At 42.5% G+C, this 20,173-nt stretch overlaps 1 protein-coding gene across 1 annotated transcript; it reads left to right on the forward strand.

The window, feature by feature from the left end:
* The first annotated feature begins 13,200 nt into the window (after positions 1-13,200).
* LOC136176735 (trichohyalin-like) lies at positions 13,201-19,744 on the forward strand. The gene is made up of 2 exons (XM_065947311.1): positions 13,201-13,341; positions 15,212-19,744. Exons 1-2 carry the CDS (start codon positions 13,201-13,203, stop codon positions 19,742-19,744), a joined length of 4,674 nt encoding a protein of 1,557 aa, XP_065803383.1.
* Positions 19,745-20,173: the final 429 nt, after the last annotated feature.

The following is a 20,173-nucleotide window of genomic DNA, read 5'->3' on the forward strand; positions in this document are numbered from 1 at the left end:
CTATTTAACCCCAGATTTTTAGAACTCACATAGCACTGGTTTTTACATAATAATGTCTTTAATAAGAGGGAAAAAAAGAATCACTAATTTATTCATTCAATAAATATCTACTGCATGTGTCTACAACCTAGTAGGCACTTTCTAGGTGTTGGGAATAGAGCAATGAACAAAACAGACCAAGTCATGCCCTCACAGAGCCTATATTCTAGGCAGAAAAATAGAAAATAAATAAGCAACTATATAGTATGTTAGCTGGAATCAGTGTGAGGGAGAGTAGAAAGCCAAGTGAAGGAGTGGGCAGGAAAAATGAGTGTGTTGTCATAAGCAGGATGTGGGGGGGGGGGGGGGGAGTTGCAGGAGGTGAGGAAGAGAACCAGACTGTGGCCACTAGGGGAAGAGAATTCCAGTGGAGGGAACAGTGTGTGCTAAGGCCCTGAGATGGGCTTGCCTAGTGTGTTCAAGGAGCAACAAAGAAGGCAATGTGGCAGGAAGAGGGAGCAATACTAGACACAGTGGAAAATGAGGCCAAAGGCAGTGCAGCCTCAATCAATCATATCACCAGAGAATGGTCTCAAGGAGAAAATGGAGTTCAGGCAGAAGGAAAGTCAGCTCATGCTCTCAGGTCAAAGGGAGCACCATGAACAAAGGCTGGGAGGCAGGGAAGAGCGCAGGGAGCATGTGTAGCCCTGAGAGCCTTGTGTGTGAAGTCAGTCAGACTCCCGATGTGATGCGTGAGGCATATAGCTAGTGGTAAGCTGCTGTATAGGGCAGGGAGCTCAGCTTGGTGCTCTGCGATGACCTAAAGGGATGGGATGGAGAGGTGCGAGGGAAGCTCAAGAGGGAGGGAATATATGTAGACATACAGCTTCCTGGTGTCTCAGATGGTACAGAATCAACCTGCAATGCAGGAGACCTGGGTTCGATCCCTGAGTTGGGAAATGTCCCCAGGAGGAGGGCAAGGCAACCCACTCCAGTGTTCTTACTTGGAAAATATCTTGATTTCTTGGGCTTCCCTGGTAGCTCAGATGGTAAAGAATCTGCCTGCAATGCAGGAGACCAAGGTTCGATCTCTGGGTCAGAAAATTCCTTGGAGAAGAAAATGGCAACTCACTCCAGTATTCTTGCCTGGAGAATTCCATGGACGGAGGAGCCTGAGAGGCTACAGTCCATAGGGTTGCAAAGAGTCAGACATGACTGAGCAACTACCATACACATAGCCAATTCACGGTGTTGTGCAGCAGAAACTAATACAACACTGTAAACAATTATGGTGGTGGGTTAGTCACTAAGTCATGTCCAACTCTTGCAACCCCGTGGACTGTAGCCTGCCAGGCTCCTCTGTCCATGGGATTCTCCAGGCAAGAATACTGGGCTATACTCCAATTAAAAAATTAATTAAATTTTAAAAGTTTTCAGATGTGAGTAAACATGAGAGAAGTTTGAATGGTGGGCAAGGGCCTGTGATGAGAACCAGACTCAAGCCTTATTTCTCGGGAGATTTTCAGAAAGCTCTCGGGCAGGGGTAGCAGCCCCAGCACTGTCATCTCCACTGGGATCTGAGAGGGTCTCCTCTCCAGGCACCGCTTGGGAAAAGAAAAAAAAAAGTAGAAAGAAAATAGAATGGTTTGATGAAAAGACAGAATTCTTCCATATGCGTTTGGTGGCATATATTGCCTATAGGAGCAATGAGGGTCCCAAGAATGTTAAGGCTGCTGCTGATACTTCCAGGAAACATCACAAAGATTTTCCTCTGCTCTCTATAAACCACTGAAGGAGAAATGGAGGAAGATTTCAGAGCCAAAGCTGAGATCAGCTGACTAGGTACTACCACCTCTGAAGGGACGACTTCTTCCTGGAAAGCAGAACACGAGAACACCCGAGGGGCAGGGACAGTGCGGCATAAGGCCGGTGAAGAGGCGACACAAAGGCGCTTTTCATCACCATGTTTCAGTTCTTTGAAGAGAGTCTGAATAAATGTTAATTCCTTTGGATCAAGCTTAAAGCTTCAAGTATTGTCAAAATCCAGGGGACAACAGTTCAGTTTCCCACTGGGTGAGGAGCAGTGGTTTTGAAACAGAGAACCTGGATCTGTTCCTAACTTTGTAACTAACTCTACTGCAGTAAAATGCTGTAAATCATTTCTCTCAAACAATAAGATTTTAGTTAACTATTCCTCACCAGCACACACACACACACACACACACACACACACAACCATATAGGCTTGCGGGGAGGGCGAGTAAGATCAAACAGAAGATATAGTTTCTGGTTCAAGAAGCATACAATCTGCTTCAGGAGACAAGGCTAAATCAAAGGGGGAAATATGTGGAGATCTGTAATCCATATCCTTCTTGGTTTCCTCTATCCATAAAGATGAACAGGCAAATATATATATATATCTAAAAGAAAAACACCAAACTGATCACAGTTTTTACCCCTGAGAAGGGAGAAATAGGACCAGGAGGAATGGTACTTTCAAATAAGTCTTAGAATGAATAAGTAATGTTTTAATGTTTTCAAGAATCAAGAATTTATACACTGTGTTTAAATAAAAATTACTTTGAGCCTTCCACCATGTGAGGACACGGCAAGAAGATGGCCATCCGAGAACCAGGAAACAGGTCCTCACCAGACACCAAATCTGCCCATGTCTTGAACTTAAGACTTCCCAGTCTCTAGAACTGTCAGAAACATATTTATGTTGTTTATGAACAAAAAAATTTACTTTGAGATCTGCAATGACATAAACATGTTTAAGCCATGAGAAAGGAAATCATACCCCTTACTGACTTGTTTTAAAATCCTTAACAATCACAGTTACAGAAATAGTTCCTCAAATATAAGAAGAGTATTAAAAAGCAGAGACATCACTTTGCCAAAAGTCTGTATAATCAAAGCTATGGTTTTTCCAGCGGTCATGTACAGATGTGAGAGTTGGATCATAAAGAAGGCTGAGCACTGAAGAAGTGATGCTTTCAAATTGTGGTGCTAGAGAAGACTCTTGAGAGTCCCTTGGACTGCCAGGAGATCAAACCAGTCAGTCCTAAAGGGAATCAACCCTGAATATTCACTGGAAGGACTGATGTTGAAGCTGAAGTTCCAAAACTTTGGCCACCTGATGGGAAGAGCTGACTCATTGGAAAAGACCCTGAGGCTGGGAAGGACTGAAGGCAAGGGGAGAAGGGGACAACAAAGGATGAGATGGTTGGATGGCATCACCAACTCGGTAGACACAAATTTGAGGAAACTCTGGGGGATAGTGGAGAACAGAGGAGTCTGGCATGCTATCATCCACGAGGTTGCAAAGAATCAGACACAACTTAGCGACTGAACAACAACAACATAAGGAAAGTCAGTTAAATGTACCTATTGTTTGGTCACTGAGTTTATGATCTTCTATCAAGAAAAACACAAGGATAAGGATTTTCTGACTTTTCTAATTTCTGATCGAGAAAAGTTTGACTGACTGAGCTGAGCAAGGACACATCAGGAATCTCGGCATCCCCCTCATCCTCCCAGTTCATTCCTGATTAAGAACATGTTTGGGGAAGTCTTAAATTCTGTAATTACTGGCCCAAGTGTATTTAAAGGAGCCTCATTCAGATGGAACAAAAGCTTCACATTTCATCATGCCAAACCCCGTATTTAACATAATAACTGGGATTTGTACTGAGCTTTTCCTCAGATGAGCTTAAACCACACCACAATACAGCATTCCCTTGAGCCGCAAGGTACCCTAGGCACACACCCAGGAAGTGATGACCACTTGATCTTGCTGCTGAGCTTCAGAGAGATTTCTTAAATTGTTGGACGTAGCATAGCAAGCAAGGTTAGAATGGGACGGGAGCCGGGTGGGCTGCCGTCTATGGGATCACACAGAGTCACACACAACTGAAGTGACTTAGCAGCAGCAGCAGCAGGGTCCCAGGAGGCATTTAGAGACCTCAGTGCCAGGGGGCATGACCGTATCACTATAAGGTTGTCACAGAAAGAGCTATGCTTACAACATTGGACCAAGGACTCTGGGTCAAAAAATGTCGTCTCCATAGAGGCAGGGTTGAGTAGAATGCAAGCAGCATGGACCCCGGGAAGCAGTCCTGGGCTGAAGACCAGCTCCCCTGCTGTGTGACAGGCTCTCTATCCCTCTAGGGCTGGCAGAGTGGGCACTCAGTAAACGTCACTGTCCCTTCTGATAGCAAGAACCAGACATGTTAGTTAACAATGTGCTTTGCTTTTATTTTCCCTGATAGAAAATAATAAATTTTTGATCAAGAGGATGAAAGAGAAGACCAGTATGAATGGAGATTTCAAATATTCTGGAATGAATAGGGTGGGAATGAGGAAGTAGAAGAGACAGAAGATAAGAAAGGAAAGGAACAAAAACGACAACAACAACAACAACAAAGATTGAAAGGTTGAAAGGAGGGGAAGACGAAAGGAAAACAGAAAAGAGACCATCAGAGTATGAGAAAGATGGAGAAAGGAGGAAAGCAAGAAGACTCCAGGCAGGGACTTCCTTGATGGTCCAGTGATTAAGAATCTGCCATCCACAGTACACTCTTTGACATAAATTACAGCAAGATTCTCTCTGACCCACTTCCTAGATTAATGAAAATAAAAACAAAAATAAACAAAAAGGACCTAAAAGAACTTAAAAGCTTTAGCACAGCAAACTAGAAACAAAATGAAAAGACAACCCTCAGAATGTAAAGAGAATGTAAATGTAAAGAATGCCTCTTTACAAGAGAAAATAATTGCAAGTGAAGCAACTGGCAAACAGTTACTCTCCAAAATACATAAGCAGTCCATACATCTCAATATCAGAAAAACAAACAATCTAATCAAAAAAAGGGCAGAAGGCCTAAACAGACATTTCTCTAAAGAAAACATATAGATGGCAAATAAACACATGGAAAGATGTTCAACATCACTCATTATTAGAGAAATGCAAATCAAAACTACAATGAGGTATCACCTCACACTGGCCAGAACAGCCAACATCAAAAAATCTACACACAATAAATGCTGGAGAGGATGTGGAGAAAAGAGGGAACCTTCTTATACTGTTGGAGGGAATGTAAACTGATACAGCCCTTATTGAAAATGGAGATTCCTTTAAAAACTAGGAATAAACCTACCATATGACCCAGCAATCCCACTACTGAGCATATACTCTGAAAAGTGTTAGTCACTCAGTCATGTCCGACTCTTTGTGACCCCATGGACTGTATGAGAAGCCAGCCAGGCTTCTCTGTCCATGGAATTCTCCAGCAAGAATATTGGAGTGGGTAGTCATTTCCTTCTCTAAAGGATCTTCCTGACCCAGAGACTAAAACTGGGTCTTCCCACGTGGCAGGCAGATTCTTTACCATCTGAGCCACCAGGGAAGCCCTGAGGAAACCACAATTCTAAAACTCACACGTACACTATTGTTCATTGCAGCAATATTTACAATAGCCAGGACATGGAAGCAACTTAGATGGCCATCGATAGATGAATGAATAAAGAAGTTGTGATATATATATATACAATGGAATATTACTCAGCCATAAAAAAGAACTAGTTTGAGTCAGTTGAGGTGAGATGGATGAACACAGAGCCTCTTAGAGTGAAACAAGTCAGAAAGAGAAAAAACAAATATAGTATATTAACACATATATATGGAATCTAGAAAAAATGGTACTGATGAAACTAGTAGAGAACAGATTTGTGGACTCAGCAGGGGAAGATGAGGGTGGAACGAATTGAGAAAGTGTCATTGACGTACATACACTACCATGTGTAAAATAGTTAGTGGGAAGTTGCTAAATAACATCGGGACCCCAGCCTGGCACTCTGTGATGACATAAAGGGGTAGGATAGAGGGAAGGGAAAGAGGTTCAGGAGGGAAGGGTATATATATATATATATATATATATATATATATATATATATAAAATTACGACTGATTCTCATTGTTGTCGGACAGAAACCAGTGTGAACTTGTAAACCAATTTCCCACCAATTAAAAAAATAAAAATTTTTTGAAATAAATTAATAAAAACCTGTCTTCCAATGCATGTAAGAGGGTTTTGGTCCCTAGTCAGGACACAGACAATAAATAAATCCCTTCTTAGAATTTCCATTAAAAAAGAGAGAGAGCGACAACCCCAGGCGTAAGATAATCCAAACTCAGAGTCAAAGGAGGTTAGAGCACGTGCATCAGCGCCAGCAGCCCCAAGACCACACACAAAACCCAGAGGCAGCACGCCTGGCTGCCAAAGGCTGATTTGCCAAGAGGGTGGGAAGACATTTACACAAGGAAGTTCCTTCAAAAGCAAGAATTATTTGTATTACTGTTATTAATCACCTCAACAATGGTAACTCATGGCCACAGGAAGCACGCTCAGCAGATCCCTGCCCTCCACACACACAAGGTCAGCAGCTTCTCCACAGTCATGTGGGGAACATGGCCTGTGTGAGGCTGGGGGGTCCAGCCACCCCCTCATCCGCCTTCAGTAGCCAGGAAACCCCTCAGCCCATACGTGGGAGCCCTCTGAATGGGGGCATAACATAGTTTTCTACACACATTCAAAAATAATGAAATATTATTAAGTCAAGTATCTGGAATGCCTCTTTACAAAAACCTTTTTTGTTTTGCTTTATTTTGCTTTAATAAAAAATATATACTTTCTGCATTCCCAGAAATAAACTGCACAGTGTGTGTGCGCTTAGTCACTCAGTCAAGTCCGACTCTGTGTGACCCCATGGACTGTAGCCCACCAGGCTCCTCTGCCCATGGATTCTCCAGGCAAGAATACTGGAGTGGGTTGCCATGCCCTCCTCCAGGGGATCTTCTTAATCCAGAGATCAAACCCACATCTCTTTATGTCTCCTGCATTGGCAGGTGGGTTCTTTACCACTAATGCCACCTGGAAAGTCCCTGAGCCACCAGGGAAGCCCCCAAATTGCCCAGGGCTACAGGCATATTCACCTGCAAGGATATCAAACCAGTCAATCCTAAAGGAAATCAGTGCTGAATATTCATTGGAAGGACTGATGCTGAAGCTGAAACTCCAGTACCTTGGTCACCGACTCATTGGAAAAGACCCTGATGCCTAATGCTGGGAAAGATTGAAGGCAGGAGGATGAGATGGTTGGATGTCATTACCAACTCGATGGACATGAGTTTGAGCAAGCTCTGGGAGGTGGTGCTGGACAGGGAAGCCTGGCATGCTGCAGTCCATGGGGTCACAAAGAGTCGAACATAACTGAGCAACTCAACTGTACTTAACAGGCACATTCAAGGGAGAAACTGAGAAGAATCGACATTTCATGTTTTTGCTACAGACTTTGTGAAAAAATTCAAAATGTCTTTACTACACACAACACAGCAAGTCACATAAGTGACTTAAACCAAATTGGAGGTAAAACAATTTGGGGTCTAGGTCTGTGATTCATTATGTTACTGTGGGTAACATAACATACAACCTCTTGTGTTCTCAGTCTGTCCTTCTGTGAAATGGAGATGAAAGTGTCTGCTCTTCAAGCTATTCTCAACATCAGTTTAGCTAGCAAAAAAGGATCTATTATGTTCCCCAGAAAATAAATTCACCTGTACTTACTTTAACTGATTTTATAGTTCTTATCAGCCTGTCATATCCACAAGACAGAGGTTTCTTTAATACAGTTTACCTTGTGGTTGTTGGGCTTTCCAGGAGGCTCAGTAGTAAAGAATCCGTCTACCAATTCAGGAGCCGCAGGAGATGCAGGTTCAATCCCTATGTTGGAAAGATCCTCTGGAGGAGAAAATGGCAACCCACTCCAGTATTCTTGCCAGGATAATCCCTTGGACAGAGGAGCCTGGTGGGTTACAGTTCATGGGGGTCACAAAGAGTTGGGTGTGACTGAGCACACACACATACACACACACACACACACACACACACACACACACACCCCTTGTAGCTGTTAAGATTAATGAGGACTAGATGTTTCTAAAAGAAGTCTACAAAATTTCTGCAATAAAGATAAGCAGAAATTCTTTTTATTGTCATTAAACATTCTGTGAGAGTACATCCACCTATACATAATTTCTTTAGAAACCAGGGAGCAATTTGTAAGTTGGTGAAATTGAAAATAGTTTTTAATAATAATGAAAAACTCCTTCCTTCCAGGCTTATGATCCTTAAAGTGAATGAGTGAGTGTTGTGTGCTCAGTAGTGTCCAACTCTTTGAGACCCCATGGACTGTAGCCTGCCAGACTCCTCTGTTTATGGGATTTTCCAGGCAAGAGTGGAAATGCTGGAGTGGGTTGTCATTTGCTTCTCCAATGCTGGAGTGGGTTGTCATTTGCTTCTCCAAGTTAAAGTGAATATAACCTAAAGAAAAGGGTCCCAGGTTTGCAAAATTCCATAAAAGCAGTGAAAGCACAATAGACCACCAACACTGTAGCTCATAGATTCTCTCCTGGGTCCAACATTATGCTGCTATGATCATCAAAAATAAATGTATTCTCTGTAGTCCACCTTATGCTTTGATGGCAGATGAACACAGAGAGGGGGGTCATGAGGAGCAGAGTCAGCAGCAGAGGGAACAGGCCAGGTGGGAGTTAAGACAGACAGTATTTGTGTTTATCACCACATGGCAGCAAGCATCAAATGTAATCGACACTTCAATCGCATCAAAGCCAAACCAAATGTACTGTTGCAAACTGTGCAAGAGACCTTGTTTGGGACTGAAATGGTTCGGATTAAGAATGCACATACTTTATTTCATCAGGAGATGAAGCCACTGTTGACTCACAGAATTTTTCTGGAGACCAGTTCAGCACATTGACAGCACATTCTGATGAGGCTATGGTCACACAGTGGGTGTGAGATGGAGCTGTCCCTCAGGGGCCAAGCTGTACAGACAGAGAATACAAAACAGGAGTGGTGTTCAAGGAAATGCTGAGATAAAAGGCCCGCTGGAGAAGAAACAAGTGGAATGGGGTTTGGTTGACCATGAATCAGTCCATTATACACCTGGGGCGTTGTCTGCAAAAGACGTCTAGCTAAAAGGTGCAATTAAAAACCCCTATATAAGCACTGGGATCCCTGAACCCAGTATCACAAGCTCTCAGCCTGAGTCCTCCATTTCTCTTGGCAACTCAGGTAAGTTCTTCAAGAAAAAAATCTATTTCTGTTTTTCTAAGAGTTTTCTTTTCTTGGTACTCTCACACAGACAAACTGTGCTGTTGTAGTTTTGCCTTTCTGGAGAATTCTATGACACTGCCAACAAAGACATGTTCTTATTAGAATGAGAGGGACAAAATCTTAGTGTATTCTGCTAAAAAGCTAATATTTTGAGAATATTCCTCTATTGTCTTCAAGAAGGATGACATCTAATGGACCGTACCTATCTTGGCCTCCAATCATTGCTTGGTGCCCACTATTGGGCTTGAACGTGACAACCCTGTATCTTCTCTTCTAGCCACTGCATCCCTTGAGGAAAGAAACTGTTTCTTATTAATCTCACATTTCTAGAACACACCACAGCAGTGGCACAAAAGAAATAGTTAACAAATGCTTGTTGAAATGGTTAATTCATCCCTATCGCTATCATAAAATCTTCTGGCTGCCAAAGGACCTCAGAGCTCAGGTAGTCAGTGACTCTTGAAGTTGCATCAGAATCAGCCAGGAACAGTTTAAACGTAGACTCCAGGGTCCCACTACTTACCCACTGAGTCACTATTTCTGGAGGGAAGACCTGGAGTCTTCATGTCTCTAAAGGTCCCCCCTGGTGATCGTTTCTTTTAAATTTGACTGTGTCAGGTCTTAGTTATGGGGTATAGTTCCCTGACCAGGGATCCAACCCCAGTTCCCTGAACTGGGAGTTTGGAGTCATAGCCACTGGACCACCAGGAAAGTCCCTCTTATTGGTAAAAGAAAAACCATAGCTTTGACTATATAGACCTCTGTTGACAAAGTGATGTCTCTGCTTTTTAATACTCTATGTTTGTCATAGCTTTTCTGCCAAGGAGCAAGCATATTTTAATTTCATGGCTGCAGTCACTGTCTGCAGTGATTTTGTAAGTGCAAGTGTTAGTCGATCAGTCATGTCTGACTCTTTACCACCCCATGGACTGTAACTCACCAGTTTCCTCTGTCCATGGAATTCTCCAGGCAAGAATACTGGGGTGGGTTGCCATGCCCTTCTCTAGGGAATCTTCCTGTCCCAGGTATCAAACCTAGGTCTCCTGCATTGCAGGCAGATTCTTTACCATCTGAGCCATCAGGGAAGCCTAGAAATTTTGGAGCCCAAGAAAATAACTGTCACTGCCTCCACTTTTTCCCCTTCTATCTGCCATGAAGTGATGGGCCTGGACACCATGATCTTAGTTTTTTGAATGTTGAGTTTTAAGCCCCTCTTCTTTAACCCTCATCAAGAGGCTCTTTAGCTCCTGTTCACTTTCTGACATGAGATTGATATCATGTGCATATTTGAGTTTATTAATATTTCTCCTAGCAATCTTGATTCCAGTTTGTGATTCATCCAGCCTGGCATTTTGCATGATATACTCCACATATGTTAAATAAGCAGGGTGACAGTATACAGCCTTGTACTCCTTTCCCAATTTTGAACCAGTCATTTGTCCCAAGTTTCATTCTGTTACTTCTTGACCAGCATGCAGGTTTCTCAGAAGACAGGTAAGGTAGTCTGGTATTCCCATCTTTTTAAGAATTTTCCAGTTTGTTGTGATCCACACAGTCAAAGGCTTTAGTGTAGTCAATGAAGCCGAAGCGGATGTTTTTCTGAAACTCCCTTGCTTTCTCCATGAGCCAACAAATGTTGGCAGTTTGATCTCTGGTTCTTCAGACCCTTCAAAACCCAGCTTGTACACCTGTAAGTTCTTGGTTCATGCATTGCTGAAGCCTAGCTTGAAGGATTTTGAGCATTACCTTGCTAGCATATGAAATAAGCCCAACTGTACCACAGTTTGTAATTCTTTGGCATTGCCCTTCTTTGGCATTGGAATGAAAACTGACCTTTTACAGTTCTGTGGCCACTGGTTAATTTCCAAATTTGCTGGCATATTGAATACAGCACTTTAACGGCACCATCTTTTAGGATTTGAAACTGGAATTCCATCACCTCCACTAGCTTTGTTTGTAGTAACACTTTCTAAGACCCACTAGGCTTCACATGCCAGGATGTCTGGCTCTAGGTGAGTGGACATATTTTTCCCTTTCTCCCTTGCCTTTCACTTCTCTTCTTTCCTCAGCTATTTGTGAAGCCTTCTCAATTTCTTTTCTCGAGGGTGGTTTTGGTCACCACTTCCTGTACAATGTTATAAACCTCCATCCATAGTTCTTCAGGCAATCTGTCTACCAGATCTAATCGCTTGAATCTATTTGTCACTTCCACTATAAAATCATAAGGGATTTGATTTAGGTCATACCTGAATGATCTAATGTTTCCCCTACTATCTTCAATTTAAGCCTGAACTTTGCAATAAGGAGCTCATGATCTGAGCCACAATCAGCTCCAAGTCTTGTTTTTGCTGACTCTATAGAGCTTCTCCATCTTTAACTGCAAAGAACATAATCGATCTGATTTCAGTACTAACCATCTGGTGATGTCCATGTGTAGAGCCATCACCTGCATTGTTGGAAAAGGATGTTCGCTATCACCAGTGTGTTCTCTTGACAAAACTCTATTGACCTTTGCCCTACTTCATTTTGCACTCCAAAGCCAAACTTGCCTGTTATTCCAGGTATCTCTTGACTTCCTACTTTTTGTATTCCAATCCCCTATGATGAAAAGGACATCATTTTTTGGTGTTAGCTCTAGAAGGCCTAGAAGGTCTTGTAGGTCTTCATAGAGCCATTCAACTTCAGCTTCTTCAGCATCAGTGGTTGGGGCACAGATTTGGATTATTGTGATGTTGAATGGTTTGCCTTGGAAACAAACTGAGATCACTCTGTCGCTTTTGAGATTGCACTCAAGTACTGCATTTCAAACTCTTGCTAACTCTGAGGGCTACTCCATATTTTCTAGGAGATTCTTGTCCACAGTAGTAGCTACAATAGTCATCTGAATTAAATTTTCCGATTCCCGTCCATTTTAGTTCAATGATTCCTAAGATGCCAGTGCTCACTCTTGTTGTCTCCTGCTTGACCACATCCAATTTACCTTGATTCACAGACTTAAAATTGCAGCTTCCTATGCACTATTGTTCTTTACAGCATCAGAATTTACTTTCACCACCAGACACATCCACAACTGAGCATAATTTCCACTTTGGCCCAGCTGCTTCATTCTTTCTGGAACTTTTAGTGATTGTCTTCCACTCTTCCCCAGTAGCATATTAAACACCTTCTGACCTGGGGGGCTCATCTTCCATATCTTTTTGCTTTTTCATACTGTTCATGGGGTTCTCACAGCAAGAATACTGGAATGGCTTGCCATTCCCTCCTCCAATGGACCACATTTTGTCAGAACAACTAATGTGTCCATCTTGGGTGGCCTGGCTAATAGCTTCACTGAGTTACACAAGCCCCTTCACTATGACAAGGCTGTGATGCATGAAGGCGTATATATTCTAGGCACTAAGATAAATATAAAGTATATATGATATGGTCCTGGTCCTCACAGACCCCAATCTCTACAGGTGTGAGAAAAGAAACAGCAATTAATATACAATGTGACATGTATCATAATAGGATTAAGTATAAAGAAATAGATAATTTAATGCAGATGATTCTCTTGACCTGCTTTTTACTTCCTGATCAGGTAGTACAGTGTTGACAGCCCTTCCCATTAGCACTATCCACAGGGGATGGAAACAGAAGCTGTATATCTTCATTCCAGGTGACTTCCATGCAGTGCATTCATGACTACAGAGCCAAGGGATCCTGTTCAGTTTCTGTCCTCTTCTGTTTAGGGATCATAGTAAAAGCATTATCATTGCAAGTGAAATATTGGGTTGGCAAAGAAGTTTGTTTGGGTTTTTCTGTAACATCCTATGGAAAAATCCAAATGAACTTTTTGACCAAACCAATACAAACTAAAAATGCCAAATTTCACAAATTCCCAAAGCCAGCTATACAACTGAAATTACAAATAGGCCAGATCTTTACATTGTAATCTGCTTCCAAGATATGGAGGAAGAAGAGATACGAAACAAGTTGGGAATTCTTCGTCCTATTCCAGGTACATTCCAGTTGGCTAAACAAGATGACTCACTGTCTTCTGAGAAGCATCATCAGTATCATTGATGCTTTCCTCTCTAATGCAAAGAGTGATGGAGACTATCAGAGGCTGAACAAGACAGAACTTAAGAAACTTCTCCAAGAAGAGTTTGGAAATACTCTGGAGGTAAAAAGGACCATCTTCTTTGTTACTTGGGACTTTTATTGGATCCAATGGCATTACCCTCTCTTGGTTTTCCTCCTACTGGTCCAGCTATTTCCTCTAAGGATTATTTCAAGTTCCTGTCCCTCTGTCCATTACTTAAGGCTTGATATTCTCTGGGATTCTCTTCTCACTTCACGCATTCTCCTCAGTAATTTCGCTAACACTCTTTGTTTGAACCACTGTCTGTATGTTGAAGATTTCAGTCACTTCATCAGTTCAGATCTCTCTCCTGAGCTTCAGATACATTGAGCATCTCCCCTGGACATTGCATTTAAATTTAACCTTTGCAAAACTCTAAGGTTTGATCCTGGTCAGTTCAGTTCAGTTCAGTTCTGTCGCTCAGTCGTGTCCGACTCTTTGCGGCTCCATGAATTACAGCATGCCAGGCCTCCCTGTCCATCACCAACTCCCGGAGTTAACTCAAACTCATGCCCATCGAGTCGGTGATGCCATCCAGCCATCTCATCCTCTGTTGTCCCCTTCTCCTCCTGCCCCCAATCCCTCCCAGCATCACGGTCTTTTCCAATGAGTCAGCTCTTCGCATGCTCCTGGTCAAACCGGCCAATTTCTTCTACCTGTGATATATCACAGAGATGTCACCAAAGCAGTTGGATGTATAAGTATGGAGCTCAAAAGAGGGATCTGGTCCAAGGACAAAAATCTGATTATCATTTTCTGATTGATGGTATGAAACCACAGGAATGCATGATAATGTTAAAAACAGGGTAAGAACAATGTCCACAACTAAATTCTGAACAACTCTAATATTTAGAGATGAAGTAGAAAAGGAGAAATGAAAATAGGAAATGGAAAGGGAGGTTAGAGATATAAGAGGAAAACCAGGAGAGTAGGATAGTCATGGAATCCAAGAGAAGAGAATGTTTCTAAAAGAAAAATTAATTATTTGTGCTAATTGAAGCTGAGAGGTCAAATAAAATATGGGTTGAGAAGGGTCCATTGTGTTTCGCATTAAGGAAGACACTTGGTGTGGTGGTAAATGTAGATGCAAGAATGACACTACAATATTGTAAAGTAATTAGCCTCCAGCTAATAAAAATAAATTTAAAAAAAAGAATGACATGGATTGAAGGGTGAACGAAGGGCAAAGAAGTGGATACATTTGCAGATAATTTTCATGAAGCTTGGAGATAAATGATAAGAAAAGATAATGGATGGTAGACAGAAAGAGATGTGGAATATAGTATATAAGAAGATTTTTTAATATGGCAACTAATAAAGCATACTGTTACAGTAAGATAACCAGTGAATACGAAAAGATTTAAAAGTCAAGAGAAAGAGGGATTATGAGAAGCAATTCAGACTTCTAGACAATAAAGGGAATTAACTCCAGAGCACACATAGATGGATTTGTCTTTGACTGAAACAGGTGAACTTCCTCTAATGTCTTAGGAAAATGATGAGAGAGTTCTACTTTGGTGACTTGTACCTACTTTTGAATATGAAAGAGTCTTCAGTAAGAGTTGGAGAGAAAGGCATTAGTGATAAATATATAATAAATATATAAATAGATAATAAAATATATTTAAATATTATGCTTTTGTAATACATCTTAGGAATAAATACTTTATTCACTGTGATTCCAAATTATGAAACTATACATAATACTGTCATGGAATATTATTAAGGGAGGCAACTAATTAAAAAAACAAAAAAATAGAAAACAGAAAGTTCATGTGTCCCTTAAGAAATTTTCTAGGTAACAAAGAAGGAATAAGAAAAAAAACAATAACAAATGATGAATATACTACCTATTTTCTTGTGTCTCCTTCTTTTCTTTTTCTTTCTTTCTTGTTCTTTTCTTCTCTCACAGGAATCAAATAATTCTGAGACAACAGAAAAAATCCTCCAGCATCTGGATCAAGATGGTGACCAAACATTTGATTTCAGTGAATTAATCTTGCTCATATTTGCAGTCACAACAGCCTACTACACACACATAAAACCTCTTCTCTACCCCAAAATAAAAGGAAGGGAGAGAAGATCTGTAATTCAAGAAAAGCAAGTAACAGAACTAGAAGGCAAGCAACTGCAAAAAGAAAAATTCCAAGAGAGAGATCAAGGCGAAGAGTCCCCCAATGTGCAGAGACATAAACTGAGAGACCAGAGACCAACACCCAGTGATGAAAAGAGTCATGGAGTGAGAGACCAAACCCTAACACCAAGGGATGAGAGGAGACTCCAAGTAAGAGACGTGAGACCTGAAGTTGGAAATGATGAGAGAAGCCAAGACAGGGAGCAGAGACCAGCTCCAAGAGAGGATGAAAGGTTCCAACAGAGAGACGAGATACCTTCAACAACAGATGATGAGAGCAGTGAAGTAAGAGACGTGAGTCCAGATCCCAAGAGTGAAGAGAGACACCGCCTTAGGGAGCAAAGACCGCAACCCAGGGCTGATGAGAGAAGACAAAGTAGGGACCAGAGACCAACTGCAACAGAAGACGAGAGACTGAGAGTGAGAGACCAAACCCTAACAACAACAGATGAGAGGAGACTCCAAGTAAGAGACGTGAGACCTGAAGTTGGAAATGATGAGAGAAGCCAAGACAGGGAGCAGAGACCAGCTCCAAGACAATATGAAAGGATCCAACATAGAGTCCAGATCCCCTTATCAAGGGATGATGAGAGAAACCAAGGGAGAGACCCGAGTCCTGAATCCCAGAATGATGAGAGACATCACCTTAGGGAGCAAAGACTGGACATCAGGGGTGATGAGAGAAGACAAACTAGGGACCAGAGACCAACTGCAACAGAAGACGAGAGCCTTGGAGTGAGAGTCCTAACACCAAGGGATGAGAGGAGACTCCAAGTAAGAGACGTGAGACCTGAACTTGGAAATGATGAGAGAAGCCAAGACAGGGAGCAGAGACCAGCTCCAAGACAGGATGAAAGGATCCAACATAGAGTCCAGATCCACTTATCAAGGGATGATGAGAGAAACCAAGTGAGAGAACTGAGTCCTGAACCCCAGAATGATGAGAGACATCACCTTAGGGAGCAAAAGCCAGAACCCAGGAGTGATGAGAGAAGACAAACTAGGGACCAGAGACCAACTGCAATAGAAGATGACAGATTTGGAGTGAGAGATCAAACCCTAACACCAAGGGATGAGAGGAGACTCCAAGTAAGAGACGTGAGACCTGAACTTGGAAATGATGAGAGAAGCCAAGACAGGGAGCAGAGACCAGCTCCAAGACAGGATGAAAGGATCCAACATAGAGTCCAGATCCATTTATCAAGGGATGATGAGAGAAACCAAGTGAGAGACCCGAGTCCTGAATCCCACAATGATGAGAGATATCGCCTTAGGGAGCAAAGACTGGACATCAGGGGTGATGAGAGAAGACAAACTAGGGACCAGAGACCAACTGCAACAGAAGATGACAGATTTGGAGTGAGAGATCAAACCCTAACACCAACAGATGAGAGGAGACTCCAAGTAAGAGACGTGAGACACGAACGTGGAAATGATGAGAGAAGCCAAGACAGGGAGCAGAGACCAGCTCCAAGACAGGATGAAAGGATCCAACATAGAGTCCAGATCCACTTATCAAGGGATGATGAGAGAAACCAAGTGAGAGAACTGAGTCCTGAACCCCAGAATGATGAGAGACATCACCTTAGGGAGCAAAAGCCAGAACCCAGGAGTGATGAGAGAAGACAAACTAGGGACCAGAGACCAACTGCAATAGAAGATGACAGATTTGGAGTGAGAGATCAAACCCTAACACCAAGGGATGAGAGGAGACTCCAAGTAAGAGACGTGAGACCTGAACTTGGAAATGATGAGAGAAGCCAAGACAGGGAGCAGAGACCAGCTCCAAGACAGGATGAAAGGATCCAACATAGAGTCCAGATCCACTTATCAAGGGATGATGAGAGAAACCAAGTGAGAGACCCGAGTCCTGAATCCCACAATGATGAGAGATATCGCCTTAGGGAGCAAAGACTGGACATCAGGGGTGATGAGAGAAGACAAACTAGGGACCAGAGACCAACTGCAACAGAAGATGACAGATTTGGAGTGAGAGATCAAACCCTAACACCAACAGATGAGAGGAGACTCCAAGTAAGAGACGTGAGACACGAACGTGGAAATGATGAGAGAAGCCAAGACAGGGAGCAGAGACCAACTCTAAGACAGGATGAAAGGATCGAACATAGAGTCCAGATCCATTTATCAAGGGATGATGAGAGAAACCAAGTGAGAGACCTGAGTCCTGAACCCCACAATGATGAGAGACACTGCCTTAGGGAGCAAAGACCGCAACCCAGGGCTGATGAGAGAAGACAAATTAGGGACCAGAGACCAACTACAACAGAAGATGAGAAACTTGGAGTGAGAGTCCTAACACCAAGGGATGAGAGGAGACTCCAAGTAAGAGACGTGAGACACGAACGTGGAAATGATGAGAGAAGCCAAGACAGGGAGCAGAGACCAGCTCCAAGACAGGATGAAAGGATCCAACATAGAGTCCAGATCCACTTATCAAGGGATGATGAGAGAAACCAAGTGAGAGACCCGAGTCCTGAATCCCACAATGATGAGAGATATCGCCTTAGGGAGCAAAGACTGGACATCAGGAGTGATGAGAGAAGACAAACTAGGGACCAGAGACCAACTGCAACAGAAGATGACAGATTTGGAGTGAGAGATCAAACCCTAACACCAAGGGATGTGAGGAGACTCCAAGTAAGAGATGTGAGACACGAACGTGGAAATGATGAGAGAAGCCAAGACAGGGAGCAGAGACCAACTCCAAGACAGGATGAAACGATCGAACATAGAGTCCAGATTCCCTTATCAAGAGATGATGAGAGAAACCAAGTGAGAGACCCGAGTCCTGAATCCCAGAATGATGAGAGACACCGCCTTAGGGAGCAAAGACTGGAACCCAGGGCTGATGAGAGAAGACAAATCAGGGACCAGAGACCAACTGCAACAGAAGATGACAGATTTAGAGTGAGAGACCAAAGTCTAACACCAAGGGATGAGAGGAGACTCCAAGTAAGAGATGTGAGACCTAAAGTTGGAAATATTGAGAGAAGCCAAGACAGGAGGCAGAGACAAGCTCCAAGACTATATGAAAGGATTGAACATAGAGACCGGATCCCCTTATCAAGAGATGATGAGAGAAACCAAGTGAGAGACCTGAGTCCTGAACCCCAGAATGATGAGAGACACCCCCTTAGGGAGCAAAGACTGGAACCCAGGGGCGATGAGAGAGAACAAATTAGGGACCAGAGACCAACTGCAATAGAAGACGAGAGAATTGGAGTGAGAGATCAAACCCTAACACCAAGGGATGAGAGGAGGCTCCAAGTAAGAGACGTGAGACCAGAAATTGGCAATGATGACAGAAGCCAAGACAGGGAACAAAGACTAGCTCCAAGACAGGATGAAAGGATCAAACATAAAGTCCAGATCCACTTATCAAGAGATGATGAGAGAAACCAGGTGAGAGACTTGAGTCCTGAACCCCAGAATGATGAAAGACACCACCTCAGGGAGCAAAGATTGACCTCAACAGAAGCTGAGAGACTGGGATTGAGAGACCAAGCTGCAGCACCAAGAGATGACAGGAGTTACCAAGTGAGAGATGTGAGACCAGAATCTGGGAATGATGGAAGAAACCAAGATAGAGAGCAGAATCCAGATGCAAGATTGTATGAAAGACGGCAACAAAGAGACAACAGTATCCCCTCTTCAATGGATGATAGAAGACACCAAGAGAGAGACCTGAGCCCAGAACCCAATAATGATGGAAGACAGGAATTAAGACTAGAACCCACGAATGGTGTGAGAGAAGAGGTTAGAGAGCAAAGGCCACCTTCAGGAAGGGATGAGATTCATCTCAGAGGCAACAATGAGAGCAGCTCTGGAAGAAGGCTATCTGTTAGGGAATCCAACTATGAGACAAAAGAGAAGTTAGGGAAAGTACAAGATCTAAAGCATTTTCCCAAGCAGGAAAAAGCTGATCTTGAAGGTCTAGATCCTCAGGAGTCTGCATTCACCAGAAAAATTGGGCCAATAACCTGTGAGGTATACTTTTTTTCCAAACAGAACGGTAACTGGTTATGTTACTGTTTGCATGATCCATCAGGAATTGGAAATGCAGGAAATAAGGAAATCACTTATCCAGATTTGGGGATGTTTAAGGATCACAAGAGTGGAGGAAGCTATGTCAACTCCCCAATCTGGGATCCAGAAGAACAGCTGCACCAAAATGAGGAAGAAAGACGGAAAGATAGTGATGATGACCAGCAGAACAAATCTGGCAACCACAAGTCTGAGAAGAGCTCTGAGGTCTCAAGTGAGTCTAGCTCCTCTGAAGATTCATCTTGAAGTCACTTCCAGATGTTCCAAGAAATTCGTTGATTGAGCTGGTTGATTTAGGATTCTTGGCTTTTTCTTTTTCCACATATCTCAGACATCTAACTGTAATGTGTAATGGGTGGAATTGCTCAACTTTTGGTTTCTGGGCCTCTAACATCTTTAAGGAATTGCTTATAGTGGAAAGAATTAAATATTTTATAATATCCTCCAATAACTCTATGATTTTAACTTTAATGAATAACTCTCAAAGCTAATCTGAAGGGACTGCCTATTCAAATTATAAACCTTGTAAAAATTAGCAATAAATAATTAGCAAGCATTCATTTCTCCTTGGGTTTCTTCTGTTTTTGGAAATTTGTCATTCTGATGTTGAAACTGAGATCAAGTATGATAGTCACAGCCTCTAGAACAGGATCTATTTTTCACTCAGAAAATATG

Source organism: Muntiacus reevesi, chromosome 1 (assembly GCF_963930625.1).
Source record: "Muntiacus reevesi chromosome 1, mMunRee1.1, whole genome shotgun sequence".
NCBI lineage: Eukaryota > Metazoa > Chordata > Mammalia > Artiodactyla > Cervidae > Muntiacus > Muntiacus reevesi.

Coding starts and splice junctions, on each gene's coding strand:
- LOC136176735 (XM_065947311.1), top strand. CDS start 13,201: ATGACTCACTGTCTTCTGAGAAGCATCATCAGTATCATTGATGCTTTC. Junction 13,342..15,211: donor AGTTTGGAAATACTCTGGAG/GTAAAAAGGACC, acceptor CTTCTCTCACAG/GAATCAAATAATTCTGAGAC.